General features: G+C 52.1%; 1 protein-coding gene across 14 annotated transcripts in view; it reads right to left on the bottom strand.

Annotated features, from left to right (window-relative positions):
• Window positions 1-23273, bottom strand: part of KDM2B (lysine demethylase 2B) — a 145973-nt gene that overhangs the window by 79835 nt on the left and 42865 nt on the right. For 8 of the 14 annotated variants that reach the window (XM_021073426.1, XM_021073420.1, XM_021073425.1 and 5 more), the window contains exons 7-10: window positions 16988-17081; window positions 15860-16013; window positions 6314-6429; window positions 199-325 (exon numbers count right to left, since the gene is read on the bottom strand). In XM_021073426.1, coding sequence (XP_020929085.1) covers window positions 199-325; window positions 6314-6429; window positions 15860-16013; window positions 16988-17081 — 491 coding nt within the window. Of the gene's footprint in view, window positions 1-198; window positions 326-6313; window positions 6430-15859; window positions 16014-16987; window positions 17082-17640; window positions 18359-18489; window positions 19721-19788; window positions 19945-20474; window positions 20699-20822; window positions 20921-23273 lie in introns of those variants that run through there. The other 6 variants (XM_021073433.1, XM_021073429.1, XM_021073428.1 and 3 more) reach the window with 6 other exon arrangements.

Below are 23273 nucleotides of genomic sequence, written 5' to 3'. Positions count from 1 at the left end.
TCTGTTGGGGGTCACAACTTCCTTGTCTTGGACTCTGTACTCCAAGTGAGAAGCTGACAAAGAAGGGTCTCTAAGAATCTGCCTGACACTCTGGCTCAAGAGAATCTCTGTAATGCAGGGCTCCCAAGGCACCCCTGAAAAAAATTATTTCTGCCCCACCTGAGCAGTCAGGGTGGCTGAGCTCCAAGGCACACTCACCAATAAGCATTGATTCTCTCTGGTATTCCTGAGTGAGGTAGGACCGCTGGGTCACACAGTACACGTATCTCTCCAAGACATACCAGCACATCTCATAGTAGAAGGGATAACGGAATTTGGGCTGCACCTGAAAGCAAAGATCCAGGGGCAGAGGTCAGTTTCTGGAGGGCAGGGGGTGGAGAGGAGGGAGAGAAGTGCACTGGGGTGGGGGGAGGGGGAGTTATTTTCATCATCTTAGCAGGAACACAAATGATGTGAGGAAAAAAATGGGAGTGGTCTGGAGAGAAGCGCTGGAAGGGGCAAGATACCAGCATGCACACATGAGGAGGAGGAAGAGCGGGGGAAGAGGCCTATGTGAGAGCATCATGTCAAAGGTCCCTGAGCTTTGCGCGGGGGAAGCTTTTCGGGGTCCAATCTGTGCAGAACTGTGCCCTGACCGGCTGACGGAGGGTGAGGGTATCTGCGGATGCGAGTCCCTGCCTGATTCTAGCTACAACAGACATGGATGCCTCACCATTCTCAAACCTTCTTGTATAGACTTGGCTGTTCCCTCCCTCCCACCGTGAAAAACAGAAATCAAACCCCAAACCTTACCCATTTGCAGACAGGCTGCCAAGCATCTCCTACACTCAAAGAAAGAGGTCACACCAGACGGACCAATGAGGGTGAGGGGGTGTGGCCTCTCCTACCGCCAGAGGCGGGGCCTCCGAGGGGTCCACCTCCCGCTAGTCCCCAACAATACCTGACCAGTCTGTGTCTCCACAGAGGACTCCCTCCAACGCAAGTCCCTGGTGTGACCTAGTGTGACCTGGGACGGCCCTAACCCTGGGGTCTGGAACAGGAATCCAGACGGAGTTCCCCTTTTGGCTTTTAATTAGAGGGGAGGAAGTACAGGTGCAGAGAGCTTTGTGTATCAGAGCTGTGAAAAGGCCAGGGCCCCAGGGGGATTCCAATGGGTGGCAGCATGGGGTCTACACTGATGAGATGGCAGCAAGAGATGAGAAGGAAGCAATACCACTGATGGCCCTGGCACAGATGAGCCTTCCAGAAACGGCATCCTGACCCCGCAAGGGTGTGTATGGAAGGTGGTCATTGTCTCTCAGGGCTGGGCCCTCCAAGGCTGCAAGTGGGCCCCCCACGTCCACACTCACTCCTGACTGCCTCTTTGTCCTCTCACCAAGGGTGTGTCTGCCTTGAGGGACCTCTGCTGGGGCTTTCTGTCCTCCAGGAACTCAGGCAGTTGGACATTAAAGAAGCACATCCTGCCCTCTTTCTTTCCTATCAACCAATGGGTGATATTCTACATCTGGGGCAAAGGCAAATACAAGCTGACCTAGGTCCTCCATCTACCCTAAAATACCATTTTGCTGCCTCTCAGTGCCCACCTGTAAAAGGCCCCAACTCTGCCCTCTGAGAGTCCTAGCTCCAGTTTCCCCATCCATCCCCTAACTCAGTTTCCAGCTGCGAAGCCCTCATCTCACTTGTGCCATCTGCATCCTAGGTCCATTTGACCTGCCTGCCTCTGATGGATGGTAGGCTTTGGAATGAGATCCTGGCCGCCGCATGCTTTTGAGCTCCTGTGGGAGATGCACGGAGTTGGGATCATCATCTAGTGGTTTCCTTGGCTCCAGCTACTGTCTGGAGAAACCATTTTTTATTTTATTTTGTTTTGTTTTGTTTTAGGGCCGCACCTGCAGCATATGGAAGTTCCCAGGCTAGGGGTCAAATCAGAGCTGCAGCTGCCAGCCTACACCATGGCAACAGCAACACCGGATCCGCCTTTGCAACCTACACCACAGCTGGTGGCAACACCAGATCCTTAACCCAATGAGTGAGGCCAGGGATCGAACCCGCATCCTCATGGATACTTGTCAGGTTCATAGCCTGCTGAGCCACAATAGGAACTCCAAGACCCCAGTTTTATTGCTGGGAGAGTATTCATCTTTTTTCAGGCATCAGATCAATGCCCTCCAGTTTAAAAAGGAGACAGGTTCTTGGGCCTAAGACCCTGGCCTCGGGTGAAGAGAGGTTGGGGGTAGGGAATGAGTCTCAGCTCCATCCCCACTCCAGAACAAGGGCCAAGTGACTTTGAAACAAATTGGTCAAAACCCACAGAGCAGGCTGAGGACAGGCAGCCCACCTCTTCTAAGACCCTCACTCACATCTGAATTTAGACTCAATCGACAAAACTCTGAAGCGCCTTTTGACTTTTCAAATTTGGAGAAACCATCTAAGCCACACTGGCCCTGGTGGGCACCGTGGCTCCTATGAATCTTTCTAGATTAGGAAAAAAAAAAAAAATTTTTTTTTTTTTGACTGTCGTTCAGGAGAGGAAGGTAAGTCTCCCGTCACTGCTGCTGAACCCAAGAGAAACCAGCTGGGTGAAAACAAATGCTGATGAAGGAATTCAATTTTTTTTTTTAATTTTTTTTTTTCCAAGAGAGCACCGCAGGAAACAAAATTTGCAAAGAATTGACTTACAAACGGGTTGTCGCCTTCCACCCTTCGCCTTCAAAAGGTTTCAGCCACATGCCTGGGAACATTAAACACACGATTGCTCAACATTATTTGTTGACACATTCGGAGCCTCACCAAATTGAGTTGTTCTTCGAAGGGCAAGGGCGAGGCAGTCAGAAAGCATGCAATGCTCCCAGCCTGGGGGGAGGGGCGGGATAGGGGAGGGGGCGATCAATCTGTCAGCAGGTCTCAAGGGGTCAGTTTGAGTTCCCAAAGGCCCTTCCTCTTGGAGCTGAGTGACCTCAGGAGATCAGAACCAAAGATATTTCGGTGCATCTACAACTCCCAGGTCTCAAGGACTTGAAAAACAAATATGAGGGTGGGTGGAAGTGTCTTAAAATTTGTTTTTCTCCTGGAAAAAAAAAAAAGTCAATGGAAAAAAAAAAAAATCCAATGGTAGGGGAAAGGTGAAAGGATAAATTATTTGCAATTTCCAGGTAGATTCACTGGCTGAGGGAATGGGGCATGTTGGCATTACCTTTCCTGGAAGGCTGCTTTCACTAGAGCCATTAAGGGAAAAAAAAAAAAAAAAAAGATAAATATAAGAGAGAAGGCAGTTTAATGATCAATTGGACCATTGCTATCCCTTATCAAGCTAACTGGAGTTAAAAATATGTAGTGAGAGCTGTTGAGATGTTATCTTCAAATAATAAACATGCAACACATCCATTCTTTGGTGCAGCTCTTCCACCCCCCTGCTTATCTTTAGAATGAGAGGGGAAAGATTTAATCTACACAAGGGGATCCATGAAATAAAAATCCACCCAGAACAGAACACCTGCAACCTGTTCATGCTTGCCTTTGGGTGAAGTCACCTATTATCTAGCACAGAAAAATTAAAATCGTGAGAGCCAGACATGATTCCTAAACATAGGAGAACACTGGGGTTCCCCTGGTCTAGAAGGGGAGGTCCCCCACCTTAGGCCACAAAGGCAAATTATTTGTCTTCAACCACCCCACATCATGGGGCGTAGAGACTGTCGGTTTCCTCTGTCCCACCCTCTGCATTTGGTTTCCGAGCAAAGCCGTGTTTTAGGACTCCTGAAAGGCTATTTTTAAATGGCCATAACCTTCTTAAGGAAGCTCGAAGGGATGTAAAGAATTAAGCTGTAGTGAGCTGACAAGGAGCCCTGGCATTTTATCTGGCTTCCAGCTCTCTCTCCCCAGTATCTTTTGTCTGTCTTGGCTCCTAAGACATAAACAATTGGCCCTTGTAGCCAAGCCCTCTCCAAAGACCAGAAATCAAAGCAGATTAAATAGCCTGCTGCTGGTTCCAGCCGAGTCCCACCATCCCCACCCCCACCACCACCCCCTCGGCCCCTTTCGGTCCACCTGCTTCAGGAAACCAGATGGGGTGTCCACTGAGAAGACAGGGACACTGTGCATTGGGGGAGGGGGCCCTGCCATGATTCCCCACGTGGACTAAATATCCCACTGCAGCTCAGCGTGCTGCTTAGGGTTCCACTCCATTACCCTCCCTCTGGCCTCCGCTGGGGGAGGGGAGGAGCTGGGCTCCTAATGGAATGATGGGGCCCAAATCCACTGAGATGTATGATCCCAGATTCCCTGGGGGAGGGGAACAGCTGCCAAGGCTTTAGAAAGTCCAGCCCTACTCTGGCTTTCAGGAATTGCCTGGAAAGTTGTGGGCCTGACTTCTTTCTCCTTTTCTATCCCACACCTACGCGTCCACTCACACTGGCCCATTCTTCAGGGCTGGCCAAAGAGCAGTTGGCCGGAGTCCCAGACAGCACTTGACCCAGACTCTAAGATGACCATTCGCACCCAAATGGTGCCTTTTTCTAGAAGGCCACGGGGCAGCATCCTCCAGACCAGGGCTGGGACTGGCCTCCCCCAGAGCAGGAAAGGAATGGTAGGTGGGTAACAGAAATGAGGCTCGAAAACACAGACCAGGACCCAGTCTCTGCAGTTCTGGGTATCACAGCAGCAGCAAATCCACCCATCTGAGGAGGTGCATTCACCCTTGTTAACACAGCTGCCCACTGAATATGGCTCAAAGTGGTCCCCAGGAGACCCTTGGCTGAGGTCCCTCAACATCGGGACCATTAAAAAGGTCAGAGGTCCAGGTAGTGGCTGACTTTGAATCATGTATGCGACCCCATGCAGACCAAGGCCTGGAAACAAGACCAGGAAAGGCAGGGACCCAGGGCACAGAGTCTACCTCTGTGAGAAGGTTCTCGAGGGTCAGGAAAGGACCTGAGGATCAGGGCAGGCAAAAAAAGTCACCTCCCAGGCAAAAGCCCAAGAAGACCAGGTGTGGTCTCTCCATACAACAGAATACAATTAAGCCATAAAATGGAAACAAAGCACTAATGAATAACCACAACATAGATGAACCTTGAAGACATGATGCTAAGTGAAAGAACCTAGACACCAAAGGACATGTTATATGACTCCATTTACATAAAAAAAATCCAGAATAGGCAAATCCATAGGGGAGTGAGAGCAAATGCTATTGAGCAAGGGGTTTCTTTTTAGGGTGATGAGAATGTCAACACTGTGAATGTGCTATTTGCTACTGAATTGTGCACTCTGTGTATGTGGATTATATCTCTATTTAAAAAAAAAAAAAAGAGAGATATTTGAATACCTATGAGAAAAAAGAAATAGGCCCCCGCCCTTTTTTTTTTAAGTGCCACACCTGCAGCATATGGAGGTTCCCAGGCTATGAGTCAAAGCAGAGCTGCAGCTGCCGGCCTACACCACAGCCACAGCCACGCTAGATCTGAACCACGTCTGTGACCTACACTGAAGCTCACAGCAATACCGGATCCTTAACCAAGGCCACAGATCGAACTCGCATCGCATACTAGTCGGGTTTGTAACCTGCTGAGCCACAATGGAAGTTCCAGAAATAGGTCCTTTTTGCCCCAGCTTCCCGCTCTCAGACTCATCCCAGATACTGGGGGCACTAGGTCAAGTTCTACCAGGAAAGAACCAGTGCTGTGGGGAGGAAACTCATCATGGAATGGAAGGGAACAGAGCAGAGGGCCCAGGTCAGGTATCTGGGCCAGGGTCTCTGGTCCTGGGGCAGGGGCTGGGGGAGACTCAACGTCTGAGAAACCATCAAGGAGAGAAGGGACCCCCAGCCTCAGTTGCAAGCAGTCACCAAGACGGCGCTCAGAGACAGTACCCAGAGGACGCGCAGACAACAGCTTCCTCAGCTTCTCCATCACATCTGGGGTCCCTACATGGTCAAGGTCCCAGCCCCCCCCACCTCCCAACCACAACCACCATGAAATTCCCCACCCTCCCTCGCATCCCTTTATACACGTGGGAAGAAGGAAGAGGCAGGGTCCCTGACATCTCATGGGGCTTTCTCAAGAGCTACTTCCTCTTCGACAAGGGGCTTTTGGCTGCCGCCTGCCTGGAGGTGAACAGAAACTCCCGAGGCTTTGGGTGGGGTAATCGGGGCACTCCCGACCCCAGAGAACCAGGACCCAGACAATGGCCTGAGGCAGGGAGCAAGAGGGCCGGAGGGCCAGGGAGGACTTGGTAATGACCTGTCCCATACACCCTGAGCACCCAACAGAGCCTGGCGGCCTAGGCATGGCCATAGGAGGAAAAGAAGCCGCCTTACCCGTGTTCTGTCCTCAATCTCGTAGATCCGCAGCTGCATGGGCACGTTGAAGCTGTGCAGGATATTTCCGCCGAATACCAGGGAGTCTACGGGGGTGTAGACTGCATGGATCCAGCCTGGGTGGGGAGGGCACAGAGAGGGTCAGAGCTGGATCCCGGGGGGTCCTTCACCCTGCCAGTAGGAGGAGGGTACAGGTGGCCAGGGAGAGCAGCCAGGGACAGAGTGAGGATGTTCAGGCTGCCAGACACACAAAGCTGAGTTCCCGGCTGGCCTAGCGGACCTAGACCTGTAGCCCCACTGGACTAGTGCTGGCAGTGACCCCTGGCTAGCTCAAGTCAGGTGGGGGGCAGCTGAAGACCATCCCCCTTGTCCTGAAGACCTTGGTGACAAAGTGTTGCAGTGGACCTGGTTGCAGCAGCCAACAGACAGACAGACCCGGTCCCCCTCCCCTGCCAGCCAGGGTGCTAGAAACCCCTCACTGGGGCTCATCACACATTCTCAAGCCTTTGCCTCATCATCCCAGTGACCATCAATCTCAGGAGGGGCCACAAAGGACTGCTTGGGGCCACAGCTAAGGAGTGACATCTTGCCAGAGCTGCAGGACCCAGACGCCTTCCTCTGCCCAAAGCCACCTCCTGCTATCAAAATCCTCCAAGGGAAGTTCCCATTGTGGCTCAGTGGTAATGAATCCAACTAGTATCCATGAGGACACGGGTTCAATCCCTGGCCTTACTCAGTGGGTTTAGGAGCTGGCATTGACATGAGCTGTGGTATGGGTGGCAGCTGCAGCTCATATCTGGCATGGCTGTGGCTGTGGTGTAGGCCAGCAGGTGCAGCTCCGATTCAACCCCTAGCCTGGGAACTTCCATATGCTGCAGGTGTGGCCCTAAAAATACAAGAAAAAAAAAAAAAAAAAGAAAAAAAAAAACCCAACCTCCAAGGCCCATTTCCACGTGGTCTCCGCAGTCATACCTGTACCCCCACGTCAGCTCTGCTCTATGGCTACAGATAAGTCTCTCTCCTGCTGACTGCAGCTTCTTAACAGCTTGGGGCATGGATTTTTCACCTCTCTGAGCTCCTAGCCCAAAGGCTGGCACAGCCATCACGAGAAGGATAAGTGAGGGCTACCCCTGTACCAGGCACTGGCCTGTGGGCTTTACAGGGCCTCATCTCAAGATCCCTAAAAGCTACATGCAACTTTACCCCCAACTTACAGTTGAGAAGACTGAGGCACAGAAAAGTGAAGTCACGTACAGGGACTGGAACCCAGGGAATCACCCTCTGCTTGGTTATGAAAGCGAGCCACCTAGTTTCTTCAATGAGTCACTAACATATCTCAGACCTTCATGCGGCTCTTAGCTACCGCAATAAACAGTGCAGAGCTAGGGGAGAGATGCCCATTTACAGATGCTGAAACTGAGGCTAAGAGAAACTAAGTCACCTGCTGAATGAAGTCACAGCTGGTGAGTGACAGTGCCTCTGTTTTTAACTGCTATGCTGCACTGCCAATGAATCAAGGATTTAGCACAGGCCTGGGAGTCCCAGGAGACAGGCCTGCAAATGCGTGAGGGAGGCAAGGAGAATAAGAAAGACGAGGCAAAGACAAGGACAGGGAGAGGCAGAGGGACTCACAATCAGAGAGGATCAGCAGAAGGGACAGGGGCAACCCAAGATCCTGAGCACAGGTCCCTCTTCTCTCCTCCCAATTTTGTGCCTCAGTCACTCAGAAGAAAATTACAGAGCCCTTCCGCCCACCATGGAGCAGAAGCAGCTCTGGCCTCTCTCCTCAGTAAGCTGAAACACAGCAGCCCTGAGTCATGGGCAGTCACGGACGGCCACGGCTGCCAGGAGCAGAGCTGCCACCTGAGGAGAGCCGGGAGGCTTCGAGGCCACTGCTGGCCTTCCTGTGGACACTATGGGCAGCTGGCCCTCCCCTGCTGGGGACAATAGGTGGTACAGACCTGGTGGTTCTCGGGGAAGCGGAGGGGAAAACCACCAGCCAAGGGCAGAGAACAGAGGCCTTATGTAATCTGGTTCTGCTATGGGCGCCTCAGTCTCTGGCGGAGGCACATCAGAGGGAGCGAGTCACTCCACTGGGCAGGTGTGCCTTTGTGGAGTCTCCTGGGTGCCTTCCCCACCACCCTCCCCCGCTCTGTGCAGCAGCCACCTTTAAAGTCCCAGTTTACACATCTGCTTCAGCCTCTCCGCCTCAACTGTGTACCAGCTGATCTTCTCAACTGTCCATTTTTTTGTTTCTAGCAAAAGCAGAGCCATGCTGCCTGTGATCACTCTTGTTATGACCATCAGCACTATCTAAGCAGCACTTCCTAAGACTCGGACCTAGAATGGCTGGGTTCAGGCAGATGCCGGCGTGGGGTGAATCATGAATAGGGCAAGGATTCCTGGGTCCTGTTCCCAGGCTCCTGGCATGCCCACCTACCATGCTGTGAACGCCCACGTCCAGGGGCCTGGGTCTGAAACTGTTCCCCAGAGCTAACTCACCATTTGAGTCAGGCAGGAGGCACTGACTGCTTCCCCTGCCCCCACCCCAGCTTCCACATGCCCTATGAAATGAAGGAGACCACTGCCTCCCTTGTGAGCAAGAACTCAACCCCTGTAAGCAACTGCCACTGATATTCAAGAAGGTTTTGTAAAGGAGTTTCCAGGCAGCTCAGTGGGTTAGGGGTCTGGCAATGTCAATGCTATGACACGAGTTCAGTCCTCAATCCCTGGCCCCAGAACTTCCACATTCAGGGGTATGGCTTTAAAAAGAACGGAGCCCACGTGAATCTGCATTTATCAGCCCCCGACTCTCCCTTCTCTCAAATCTGGTGGAAACGCAGTCACACCTGACTTACACCTGCGAGAGGTGCTGTTACAAGGAGGTGGGGCAGAGAATCTGTATTCCCAGACATTCGAGTGGTCCTAGAAGCTCCTCTTCTCTCCTTCCCAAGCTGATGCCTCCAAGGTGGTCAGGCAGCCTCGTCTGGATTAGAGCCACTGCGGAGCCCCTCCCCCAGCCCTGCTCACATCTGCTGTTCCTTGAACACTTGCCTCCAGAAGAACCAGGGAGTGGAAATAACAGCGTTCCTAAGCTCCATCCGTCCCCACCCTCCCGATGGCTTCTCGTTCACAGCACCCCAGGAAGCATGAAAGAGCAGATCCCCAGGCTGGGGACTGAGCTGGGGAGGCTGGCATCTACTTCCTGCTTCACGTGTTACCTCCTGCAACACGAAGGCAGTAACAGAGGCTATTCAGGCCGAGCAGCAAGGGACAGATGCAGTCCTGGAAAAAGAGCAAGCGATGCACAAAGCCTCCTATTCTCAAAACAAAAAAAAAAAAAAGGGTTCCCATTGTGGCTCAGTGGTAATGAACCTGACTAGTATCTATGAGGATGCTGGTTTGATCCCTGCCCTCCTTCAGTGGGTTAAGGATCCACTGTTGCCATGAGCTGCAGTGTAGGTCACAGACATGGCTGGGATGTGGCTTTGATGTGGCTGTGGTGTTTCCACCAGACATGAGAGAAGGGAGGGTCTGGCGCTGATGAATGTAGATTCGCGTGGACACCGTTCTTTTCAAAGCCTTGGCAGCTGCAGCTCTGATTCGACCCCTAGCCTGGGAACTTCCATGGCAATAGTACAGCCCTAAAAAGACAAAAAAAGAAAAGAAAAAAGAAATACCTGGGAATTTACCACAAAGCGAGGATGGGAAATACTTTCAGGCCCGCCCAAGCCACTGACCACACGGTTCTTCCCAGGCTCCTGTACTGATCACCACCATCCTAGCTGCTCCTTGGCTGGACATAAACTTGGGATGGAGGAAATTACGTTCTCCCCAACACTTTCCACGCTGCACTGTGGACCCTTAAGTGAGCACAGAATTCCCCCAAAGTCACGCAACTGACAAGAAGGACCAGATGCTAAGTGGACTGACTCCCAGGATGACAGCGAACCAGGTGGGACTCCAAAACTAGGCAAGGTTCTCACCCTGCCCTGTCACTTATTAACTGTGTGACCCTGGGTTAGTGTGTTCACCTCTCTGGGCTGAGGAGCCTTCACTTAAAAAAGGAGTTCTCGGAGTTCCCATCGTGGCTCAGTGGTTAACAAATCTGACTAGGAACCATGATGTTGCAGGTTCGATCCCTGGCCTTGCTCAGTGGGTTAAGGATCTGGCGTTGCCGTGAGCTGTGGTGTAGGTTGCAGACACGGCTCGGATCCCGCGTTGCTGTGGTTCTGGCATAGGCTGGTGGCTACAGCTCCGATTCAACGACCCCTAGCCTGGGAACCTCCATATGCCAGGGGAGTACCCAAGAAATGGCAAAAAGACAAAAAAAAAAAAAAGAGTTCTCATCGTGGCTCAGTGGTTAATGAACCTGACTAGTATCCATAAGGACATGGATTCAATCCCCGGCCTTGCTCAGTGGGTTAAGGATCCAGTGTTGCCATGGCTGTGCTGTAGGCAGGCAGCTACAGCTTCGGATTCAACCCTTAGCCTGGGAACCTCCATAATCAGCGGGTTCGGCCCTAAAAAGACAAAAAAATAGGAGTTCCCGTCGTGGCACAGCAGAAACAAATAGGACTAGGAACTATGAGGTTGCACGTTCAATCTCTGGCCTTGCTCAGTGGGTTGAGGATCCAGCGTTGCGTGAGCTGTACTGTAAGTCGCCTACGTGGCTCGGATCCCGTGTGGCTGTGGCTGTGGCTGGCAGTTGTAGCTCCAATTAGACCCCTAGCCTGGAAACCTCCATATGCCGTGGGTATGACCCTAAAAAGACAAAAAGACCAAAAAAAAAGAAAAAAAGAAAAAGAAAAAGGAGGAGGTGGTGGTGTGAGAGGATGTTTCTTTACATTCTTCCAGAAAAAGTAAGTAATATACATAAAATAATCATTGCTCAGTAACGCAAGTTCCAACAACTATTAACTAGCGTTCCCCTGGGCTGGTAAAGCCAGAGAGGGAATTGGCCATAGGTCAAGCCAAGGGAAAGAAAAAGATGTCACCAGGTCCATTACTGAGTTCCAATCTCATCTTTCCTTACTCTTAATTTAATGATCAGGCTGAATCTTGGCGAGTCCCAGGCCACCCCTGACCCTGACTCTATGTGACCTGGAGAGGCCACTGTATTCCCACTTCCTCCACCTTGTCCAGAGCTGGCCAGCTCAGCACAACAAACCCAAGCCACTTCTCCCCTGTGTCCAAATCATTTTATGGCTCAATCACCTTCAACAGTCTTGTTTTTTTTTTTTTTTTCCATTTCTCTTTATGGCCACATCTGCAGCATATGGAAGTCCTGGGGCTAGAGGTTGAATTGGACCTGCAGCTGCAGGACTACACCACAGCTATGGCAATGCCTGATCCAAGCTGCATCAGTGACCCCCACTGCAGCTTACGGCAACACCTGATCATTAACCCACTGAGTGAGTCCGGGGATCAAACCTCCATCCTCACAGAGACTGTGTCAGGTTCTTAACCGGCTGAGCTACAAGGGGAACTCCTCAGTCTTCCTTTCTCAGGTAGCTTTCCTGGACTGATGCCTAAAGAACCACCTAACCCTGCAGCAAAGGCAGCACCCAACCCTTTTATCCCAAGATGTAGGAAGAAGATACCCTGACTCTCACAAAAACATTGATATTTAAAATCTTCCTATTCCAAGAGTTCCTGTCATGGCTCAGTGGTAATGAACCCAGATAGTTGCTGTGCCTGTGGTGTAGGTGGGCAGCTGTAGCTCCGATTAGACTCCTAGCCTGGGAACTTTCATATGCCACAGGTACAGACTTAAAAAGAAGTAAAATAAAAAAGTATAGGAGTTCCCGTCATGGCTCAGTGGCTAATGAATCCAACTGGGAACCATGAGGTTGCAGGTTCGATCCCTGGCCTTGCTCAGTGGGTTAAGGATCCAGCATTGCTGTGAGCTGTGGTATAGGTCGCAGACACAGCTCGGATCCCGTGTTGCTGTGGCTCTGGTGTAGGCCGGCAACTACAGCTCCAATTAGACCCCTAGCCTGGGAACCTCCATATGCCGCGGGAGCAGCCCAAGAAATGGCAAAAAGACAAAAAAAATTTTTTAATTTTTAAATAAAATAAAAAAGTTTAAAAAAATAAAAGAGTATAATCTTCCCATCCTATCAGCACCCATGAGCTTTCACAGAGCAGAAAGGGAGGCCAGAGGCCAGCGTGAAGCAAAACACATGCCCAAGGTCACAACGGGGGGACGAAAACCCAGCTCAGAGGTGGGAAAGGCCAGAATTAGATCCTCATTCCCCTTCTGAAAAGCTCATATGCAGGAGGCTGGATTTCCCAAGGCTCTCTTCCCAAAGCCACATCCCAACTCCCACAAATCTCACATGTGAGTCTGGGTCAGGGGGTATGATGCTGGCAAGAACCCCTGGGCACTCCTGAGGACCCAAGATGCTCATCTCATTCAGTGACTCTAACACTCTGGTCCTTAGTTTTCACTGGTTGGGAATGAGAAAAATAAAGGTGGCGTAGATTTTCATAAAGTCAAAATACCAAATTTTTTTTTCTTTTTTTTTTATAGCCTTACATATAGCATATGGAAATTTCAGGGCTATGGGTCAAGTCAGAGCTGCAGCTTCCAGCCTATACCACAGCCATAGCAACAACAGATCCAAGCTGCATCTTCGACCTACACCATAGCTTGGAGGCCAAGGATTGATCCAACATCCTCATGGACGCTATGTCAGATTCTTAACCTGATGAAACACAGTGGGAACTCCTCAAAGCTATCAAATATAAAGTAGGGACTGCCTTTTATTCTGGAATTATGTACTTGCAACTCTTTTTTTTTGTTTTTTGTCTTTTTACGGGCTGTACCCGCAGCACATGGAGGTTCCCAGGCTAGGGGTCAAATGGGAGCTGCAGCTGCTGGCCTACACCACAGCCACAGCAATGTGGGATCCGAGCTGCGTTTGCGACCTACACCACAGCTTACGGTAACGCCAAATCCTTAACCCAATGAGCGAGGCCAGAGATCGAACCTCCAACCTCACGGTTCCTAGTCAGATTCACTTCCACTGTGCCACAACGGAAACTCCTACTTCCAACTTTTTTAGTGTCAGAATAGTCTTCCTTTCATGAAACACCAGCAACAGTAGCAGACAGGTTGTTTTTTTTTTAAATTAATGCCCATCTTTAGCAACACTACAAGTTATTAACCCTATTATCAGTTCCAAAGTTTTTTTAAGCTTCCTTTTTTTTTTTTTTTTTTGGCTGTGCCTGTGGCACGTGGAAGTTCCCAGGCCATGGATCAAACCAATGTTAACAGCAGTGACAACACCAGGTCCTTAACCCCCTGAGCCACCAGGGAACTCATTAAGTTTGTTTTTAAATTTCACTAGTTAATGAAACCAATGCCTGGGAACCACAGGCCCACCCTGCCTCTGAGAAGGCAACAAATTCCAACTGTCTCTTATTTTCTTCCCCCAAACCCAGAAAAAAAAATCCTGGTGTCTCACTCAAGACCCATAGGAACATAATGTATCTGCTAGGGTCTAAATAGAGTCCTGCCAGCTGCAGGTCAAATCCTCAGCTCCTCTTTGGCCTTCCACAGTCACACCCCTACTGTGGCTTAGATGTTGCTTCTTGAGACCCCTTCCAAACTCGCTTAAGCCACCGAAATTAACATCCCTTCATCCCATACTGGAGGAAAGCAATGAGCCACCTCCTAGGTCTACAAAAAGCCCTGAGAGAAAAAGGCCGGTCGTCCCAAGGATGTCAGGAGGCCTGCGCTCAAGGGACTTAGTTGGGAGCAATCATGAAGGTCCCAGAGTTCAGCCCCCCACTGCCCCCACTGAAGTGACTGGACAACTGAGGCAGGAAGAGACCATTTGCCCAAAGTCACAAAGACGGCAGCCCAGCCACGAGCACTCCAGAGTTTCTTAGAATCCACCAGGGCCAATCCTCCAGCACCTGGAAAGTGGCCTTGAGCACACTGTAGGGGACCACCACCCTCCCTCTCTTCATCACATCTGCCAGGCGTGCACCATACACACAGCCCACCAACTACAAGTCCTGTGCGTCCTTCCTCTCCCAGAGCCCTGGGGCCCTGCAAACAAAGTCACCCCCACTCACCCTGCCGTCTCCAAATCCCACATTTCCCCTAACAGTTAAGATTCCATGTTCTGCCCAACTTTCTAGAAAAAACAGGTGTGCCGGTCCCCTTCCAACATTGAGAACTGCTACCACAACCACCCCCTCCCCCTTCACTTGACACTAGAGCTGGATGTCCAGACCCAAGGCCAACTCCAGTCAGAAACACAATCCAATGGATTTTAGTAGCCTCAAAAGATACCCCTATCCTAAGATCCAAGCCTCCACTGGTGACAAAGTCCTTGCAGGCTCCTTGGCATGACTATACATAGCCTCTACTTGTCTACCTCCAGTGACGGGGAGCTCAGTGCCTAGCAGAGCAAGTCATTCCAATACCACTTGGTTACAGTGCTTATTCCAGGAGACGATCTTTCCCATGGCTGACTGCCATTACCACAGACCTTCACTTCTGGACTAAAACAGCCCAACTCCTTCTTCAAATGCATCTCACCTGATGTAGCATCCAGACTCCTCTCTCTCCAGGTTGACTTACCCTCCAACAATCCCCTACATGTAACAGGACACCCTCCCTCCATACAGTGGGACTGTCACCTCCATCCTGGGTAAAATGCTGCCATTAATGCAGCCCCCTGAGATTCCTAGGTCATCTGCCACATTCAGTGACTCAGCCTGGAACTGGCCAAAAACCCTCATCGGATCAATGAGGAGCTGAAGGCAAACAGGTTTTGTCTCACTCAGTCCTCACAACCACCCTGGGAAGTCTTCCATTTTACAGATAAGAATACTGAGGCCTGGAGAAGTTAACTCATTTCCAGGAAGTCTCAACTTGTCAGCAGCAGAGCAGGAATTTGAACTGGGGCGGGGCATTCTGGCCCCAGGGCCCCCCCTCCCTCTCAATTACTGCCCTCTGTCTAGAATTAATCTTGAGGGAAAAGGTGGGGAGTCCCAGGGCAGGAACTGACCTTGATCCCAATTACATTTTATCTTGTTTTACAGAAAGGAGGCTGCCCCTTGGTCCATTCCCCTCTACTCAGGCTTTCAGGGTCAGTAAGCCCAACCTCCACCCCAGCCCAGGGGTCAGCCCTTCCCCTGGGCCTCCCCTCCCCCTCTCCCCTCCCCGTCTCCCCTCCCAGTCCTCAGGGTAAACCTGGCCCATCCCACCCTCCACAGGACCACCAGCATCCTCTCACTCAGAAATCTCAGCAGGATGTCTTGGGGAAGGCAGTCAAACTTCCCCTAAGGGAGGGCCCTAGGCTTTCTCCCAGGTGACAATTCTAGCCCACAGCCAAGGAGATACCAGTGCGATGGGAAAGGCTGTTTTTCGCCTGCAGCCGGAGGCTTGCTTCTCTCTGAGACTAACAAAGGCCAGGAGACCCAGAAAAACCCCATCCCTGGGCCTAACCCCCTGGCTGAGGCCACAGTGGAGGCAGGAGGATGCTGGAAGAGTGAGAGCCCAGCGCCCGCCTCACAGGAACCTACCGGAAGGGATGAAAAATGTGTAGCCCTGCTTCAGCTCAATTCTTTGGCATCGCTCCACACGGTCTCCCAGGAAGATGTCACTCTGTTTGCCTGAGAGCACCCACTCCTCGTACAGCGCTAAATTGTGCAAGGTTGGAGGAATCAGCCAAAATATCTTAGGAGGAAAAGAAAGGGATGAGTTAAAGATCCAGGCCCACGGCTCTGATTTCTTCCAGGCTCTGCCACAACCCAGGAAACGGCCCACCTGCCTGGAAACAGGGAGGACCTGTCCCCAGGGACCTCCACAGGATCAAAGGGTCTCTGGGGTGGCAAGGAGGGTTGTGCCGCCCTTCTGGGACACTGCTTGCTGGCTTTTAGAGAATCTCCATTCCAGCTTTAACACCAGGGTGGGAAGACTTCCTGGACTGGCTGGAACATTCTTTCTCCTGAGCCATGGGCTGGTAGGGGAAGGAGAGGAAGGGGAATTTCCTTAAGTTGTAGGATAAAATGGCCCAATAAATAAACCCAGCTTGTGCTCACTGAGGAGAAGGAGGAAAAAACATCTGGAACCAAGCGGGATGGCTTCCTACCCAGAATTCTTCTAACACGTTTGGTTAAGACAAATGCACACACAAACCCAGACCCAGACAAGCAGGGTGGCACACACTTAAGGACCCCCAGGTCCCCACAGGGATGAGCACACAGGAGCTGACACAGCAGGAGCATCCTGAATACTTGTCTTGCCTCCTTTCTCTGGTTGATGTCTGTCCCTGATGTAAAATGTTCCTGGAGGCAGATGGCAGCAGCAACTAGGCTTTTAAGTTAAAAGGACTCAGTTCTGGAGCTCAAACTATAGCCAGGGGAAATGAATGGCAAATCTAGAGTTCTAATCTAGCCTAAGATGCTTAGAACTGTGGACTGGGTGAAGAGGTACGGATCGTGACCAGATGGAATGCAAAAGAGTTGACCTTGATCTCTCCCTTCAGAAAAAGAAAGAGGGTGAGGAGGTGGCCCTCAGGGGACCAAGTGGCCCCAAGAATGCTCACAGGGTGGGGGCTGGCTGGAGGCAGGGACAGAAGGAGAAAGGTTGGTAAGCCCCTCTCTGCATACACAGCCAGGGATGGAGAGATCTGGGGAAACTCAACTCACCTTCCCGCCCCGGAAAACATGGTACCAAACGGAAGTGCCTCCAAAGTCGATGTGGAAGTCAGTGAAACAACCTTTCACGCTCATCAGACAGTACCTGCAGCAGAGAAGCACGGAAGCAGAAAAAAACAATTCAATGGCTGAATCACCAGAGGTGAGCAAACAGTTCTGGAGATGCTTGACCTAGTGCCCTTTTATAAATGCTGACGCTGGGGAATTTTCATCTTTTTTTTTTTTTTTTTTTTAAACCCAAATCTAATCGGAGTTCCCCATGGGGGAAGCCCCAGTGATCAGGTGATGAACCTCAAGCATTGGCTACCTGCCCCCAAGGATGGGGGAGGCATTTTTGTTTTCAGGTTCCCAAGAGAGCTGATAAACCCACAGGCCATTGGGTTCCTTCCTACTCTTGCCCCACCCCCGCCTCCAACCCAGGCAAGAGACTTCCTTTCCGCTCCTTCCAGCCCCTCTACCTGTTCTCCCAAGCTGCCAGGCCCTTTTGCAACATCCGGGTCCCCCTGGAATTCAGTTGTAAACCACCTGCATGGTTTGCCAATTACCAGTCCCCATTCATCTCCTCATTCATTCAACAATCACTGACTGAAAGCCAACCAGTGGTCCAGCCCAGAGCCAGGCACGGCACTTAGAGAAATACGTACCAATGCAAAAGACTCCTGTCCTTAAGGATGAACTACCCTTACTGGAGCACTGCGTCAGAAAAGTTAAATGGTAAGACAAACTCCAACTGACTGCAAAGTAAGCAATGCAGCTAAAAGTACACGGGTATCAGCCATAAAAGACCACACTGTGTATGATTCCCACATATGAAATGGCCAGAGTAGGCAGATCTACAGAAACAGAGAGCAGATGAGCGGTGGCCAGAGCTTTGGGGCAGGGTGGGGGGAGGAAACAGGGAGTGTACTAACAGGTACAGGGTTTCACTGTGGGGTGACAAAAATGTTCCAAAATTGATCTTGTTGCACAACTCTGTAAACATACCAAAAAACATTGGATTGTACACTTTAAATAGATAAACAGTATGTGAATTATATCTCAATAAAGCTGCAAAAAAAAAAAAAAAGGCGGGGGTAAAAATTAAGATCCTGGGGGTGAGGGTTCAGACAGGCAGAGATGGAGAAGAGAGAGAGAGTAAAAGTGAGCCTGGCCCTTAGAGGCTTGGACCAAGGGAGTGCATTCAGGAGCAGAAGGAACCTGCTAGGAGCCCCCCTTCTGAGCTCTAGCAACTGCCAGATAACCCCTCTTCCTTACAGGAACTCTCCAGTCTCCCTCCTCCCTCCACATGCTGCCATCCTAGGGGTAGGTTGAGCTTAAGAGGACGGGGGTCAAACAGGCTGCCAGGTCCAGGCCCAGCAGACAGTGGTGCCAGGGCCCCCTCCCACCCACTCCCACCCCTGCCCACAAGAGCCACCTGGGGCTGTCTCCCCATGGCTCATGCTCCGGCACCTTGGCACCTCCAGGAGCCCGCACACACATGCTTACCCACTGACCTCTTTTCCCTGCTGCACTTTGCTTTTCCACGGTTTGGGAAAGAGGGGAGGAACGGGGCAGAGACAGGCAGGGAAGAGTCAGCAGCCCGAGAGGAGATGGGGGGCGGTGCGTGGGGCTGAGCTGGTTAGGAAGCCGGAGGGCTGCAGGCACCCCCTCCCTCTGGCTGCCTTTTGCACCTCACATTCAGGTGGACCCAGGGCTCGGCAGTATGCAGGCAGCGTGCCCCGCGTCCCTCCTCCGGATAGGCTGGAAGGAGCCTTAACCATGTGTCTGCAGGAGGCTGACAAATCAGAAGGCCTTCCCGCACATCAGAGCCCCGCTGCCTAGCAACCCCTTTGGAGGGGTGTAGTTGACAGCACAGGACTCAGCCCTGTCACGAAGACAGGCGCGGGCTCGGGTGCTGGTGCTGGGGTTGTTCAAGTCCCAGCTCCGGCTCCGGCTCCACATTCTCCTGCCTCCACCCAGCGCACCCAGCCAGGTCCCCACACAGTAAGGCCTGGATGATCCTCTGCTCTGCAAGGAACTGGAGGGGTGGGGGGGTGCTGAAGCCCTAACCCACCCCACCCCCCTGGTCCACACTGGCCTCTTCTCTCCAAGCACCATTTCAAAATATTAGTCTTCATTTTCCTAAAACCACCTCTTCCTCTCGGTTCTCTTCTTTTTCTTTTTTTAATCTAACCTTGGTTTCCACACCCCTCCAGACCTCAGCAGCAGTCTAGGCTGGAAAACAATTTAAGTGTGTGTGGGGTGGAGTGAGATGTGCTTCCTTTAGCCTGCAGCTGGATACCCACCCAGGTGCCCAAAGTGGAAAGGAGACTTGGCTCTCTGGGCTCCAGAACCCCAGCTTGCCTAGCCATACAGGCCACCCACCTCCAACCTGCCAATCTCCTGCCCCAGCCCCAACCTCCCCAGCACGTGCAGAAACTGGAATGCCTTCAAGCTACAGCTATGTGCAGGGAAAGTTCTCCAAGTTAAGCTTGTGTCTGATCTGCCTCCCTGTCACCCTTCAGCATCCTCTGAGACCCCTAGGAGCTTAGGGGCACCTCTTCCAGAATCGCCTCTCCAAGAGAGGCCCCTCCTTCCAGGTCCCTCATTTCCTGGCTGCCAGGCCTGAGCCACCCCTCCCGCCGGGCAATTGCACGCTTTAGGGCAGCCAGGGTGACTGGGACAGGGCGGCTTTTGTCCCGGCCCCTGCAGCCAGTCACCCGGCCCGCCAGCTCGCCTGCCCCTCGTTCATTCCGGGTCTCCCCCCTCACTCCTGCTTCTCGATCGCTCTGGCGTGACGCCTTTGCACTGACCTCTACAGCTTCCTCTTCCAAAGCACACCGCAGTCACATGGGCACCCCGGCTCGGTGCCACGGCAGCTAAGCTCTCCCCGCGCCGCCGGCCGGCCAGCCTGGTTTCCGCCTCCGCCGCCCCCTGTCCCGAAAGCCGCGCCCCTCGACACTCCCCACCCACCGCCCCGGGTGGCTTCAGGGTAGGACACCCTCCAAGTTGGAGGCTGAAAATTGGGCGCCCCCAAGCTAAGCCTTTCTGGGGGTCCCGCCTCCCAAGGCCCGGGCTGGCTCCGGTGGAGCATGGTAGGAGGGGGCGCTGCACCTGCAGCAATAACTTTGGGGCGCAGCCTAGGGTCTGGGGAGGCGGGGCAGCCCCACCCGCCCTTTTCTCCTCCAACTTAGCGCAACTCCCCTGGCAGTCCAGGCGGCGTCCCCTCGGGCAAAGGTCTGGCAGGGGATCCTGGAAAGCTGGCACCAGGTGATGGGGCTTGAGGCGCCAAGCGCGCGTTGCACACACACAGCACACACACAGCCCCGGGAGACACAAAGAGCGGCTCTGCGACGCTGGCCCAGCAGCCCGTGGGCGAGAGGCGACCCATACCCCGCCCCAGCGCGTCCCGAAGAGGTGGGGGCACTAGGGCAGCACCGGGCCGCGGGGAGCAGCACAGGGAAGTCCACCCGGCCCCGCCCGGCGCGCCCGCGGTTACCCTCGGCGGCGGCGCGGCTCCCGGGCGTCCCCTTTGGCGGCAGAGGCTCGACGCGCACCCAGCCCCGGCGAGCAGAATTGAGCCCCCTCCACGGCGCTGCCAGGCCCCAGTCGAGGACCGCGGAGCCTTCGCCCGCTTCCTTCCTTTCTCGGGGAGCCGGTCGCAGCCTACGATCATCCCCGCACTGAAACTGAACACCCGCGCAGCGCGGCGGCCGCCAGGGAGGCGGAGGGAGGCCGAGGCGGCGACAGAGAATCGCGCCGACCAGCGCCAGGGGACGTCGCCGCTGCCGCCCACGGCCGCCCCCTCGTCCTGGCTGGGTGGGGGCACGAGAGTAGTTCTCCCCACCTCCGTTCCACCGGCAAGCGCTCGGGGACTCCCGCGCGCTTGTTTTCAAGGAGTGCGGACTCGGTCCTGCTGCTGGAATTGATGACCCAGCAAAGCCATCTCCCTTAAATGTGCCCTTCGGGGCAAAGCAAGAGAAAGGACCAGTGCCAGGGGTTGGAGGGCTTGTCAGACCCTGGGTGTGGCCGCCCAGAGACTAGGGATGCGGGCACTGGCCCTAAAACTGACTAGCTGTGTGACCTTGGACAATTACTTCCCCTCTCACAGCAGTTTCCTTGTCCTAAGGGCAGGGAGGCAGTGGGAAGTTCAACTGCAAAGTAAGATGTTCTTTTGCTGCCTACCCTTCCCTAGCCATAGCTGTGTAACCCCACATCACAGAAGTACTGTGGAAATTTATTGAGCTAGTTACTTAATCCAATCTTCACAACAAATTTATGAGGTCATTCCCAGGAGTGTACCCATTTTACAGATGAGAAAGCAGAGGCTCACAGGTACTGACTCACCTGGTTGCTACCCTAGTAGTGGGGTGCTTACCCAAGCAGCCTGTCTCAGTTTATCGACTGTTCTCCACAAGCCTCCCTGGTAAATCCTGACTCTCAAGAAGAGAACGTGCAGGTTACAGCCAAACCTTAGCTACTAACTGTAGGGGTTAGTCCACTTCAAATCAAAAGTCCCCACCATTCAGGGCAGGCTGCTGCGGACCACAGCCCTCTTTGCATCCCACCCTTCCCCCAAACCACAACAAGGGGCCTCTGCAGGGGCAGAAATCAAACTTCTCCATTCTTTGGCCAAATCCCATCCCCTGGACTACCTACCATTGTTAATAGGTTCCAACTGTCAAGTGCTCATAATAATAGCTGCTTACATGCACAACACTTCACCCTTAAAACAACTCAATAACCCCCACTTAAGGGAAGTGAACATTAAGCCATTTCAAGGTGGTCAACGCCCTGGCCCAGGGTGTTGCTTCCTGGTGTCATTTACAGGACTGCTCACCCATTAACTAACTCCCTGATGGCCTGCTGTGAGGCTAAACTAAACTCCTTGAAACTGGTGGACTTTTTTACTTTATGTATGCTTGTCCTATTGAAATTACAATGAAATTAAACAGTAATTACAATGGAATTGAACACCAAGCCACTGAGTTAAATGACCTAAGAAAGGAGAAGACCCGAACAACCAGAACAGGTAGTCCACAAGGGAGACATTGTTACTTTTTAAGTCACAAATGTCTCAGCTCCTTGACAGCAGGGACCATGTCAGACTGAAATGCGTAAGCGCAGCATCCAGCAACAGACCTGTAATTATTCTAATTAACTATGTGACAATAGGCCAAATTTTCCACCTTCTGGAACTCAGCATCCTTTTTGTTAAACTAGTCAGGGATCTGTAACCGGTAGCCCTTACCCTTACAGACCAAACCAGGCCTAGATGTACTTGGTTTGGCCAGCATTATTTTTAAAAAAGAGAGAGGAGTTCCAGCTGTGGCTTGGTGGGTTAAGATCCTGACTGGTATCCATGAGGATGGCGGTTTGATCCCTGGACTCACTCAGTGATTAAGGATGCAACATTGCCACAAGCTGGAGCATAGGTCAAAAACAAGGCTTGGATCAAGCATTGCTGTGGTTGTGGTGTAGGCCAGCAGCTGCAGCTCCAATTTGACCTCTAGCCTGGGGAACTTCCATATGCTGCAGGCGTGGCCCCCAAAAAATAAATAAAAATTTAAAAAGAGTGATGGGGAGTTCCCGTCGTGGTGCAGTGGTTAACGAATCTGACTAGGAACCATGAGTTTGCGGGTTCGGTCCCTGCCCTTGTTCAGTGGGTTAACAATCCGGCGTTGCCGTGAGCTATGGTGTAGGTTGCAGACGCTGCTCGGATTATGAGTTGCTGTGGCTCTGGCGTAGGCTGGTGGCTACAGCTCCGATTGGGCCCCTAGCCTGGGAACCTCCATATGCCGCGAGAGCAGTCAAAGAAATGGCAAAAAGACCAATAAATAAATAAATAAATAAATAAATAAATAAGAGTGAGACAGAATTTTTGAAAGCCTGCCTCTCCAGTGATGCAGAAGCCACACCAGTCCCTATGGTTATACTAAGCTGCTACACCCATTACCACATTGATCCCCTATGAATTTCAGGTTCCTTGTCTGTAACATGGGAATGTTAACCTGCTTCCTGGATTGTTGAGATTTGGTGCTAAGTGTCTAACACATCACCTGGGTCCATCCATGGCACGAGAGGAAAGGCTGGCTTTCTTTGATCTTTTTGAGATAGAAGGGGAAAGCCAAGAATCCAGAGGCCTGGGATCATGGCCCACATGAGACATCAGCAGCCTCTCTAGGTCAGTTTCTCTGTGTGATCTCTTACTAGGGCTGATCATTTATGATGCCAGAAAACATGGTCAAGGAGAGTGAAAGGTAAACATGGGTTGCAGAGATACCCTGGGCCACTGTGA

Source organism: Sus scrofa, chromosome 14 (genome assembly GCF_000003025.6).
Source record: "Sus scrofa isolate TJ Tabasco breed Duroc chromosome 14, Sscrofa11.1, whole genome shotgun sequence".
NCBI lineage: Eukaryota > Metazoa > Chordata > Mammalia > Artiodactyla > Suidae > Sus > Sus scrofa.
This window is presented reverse-complemented; position numbering and strand designations above follow the sequence as displayed.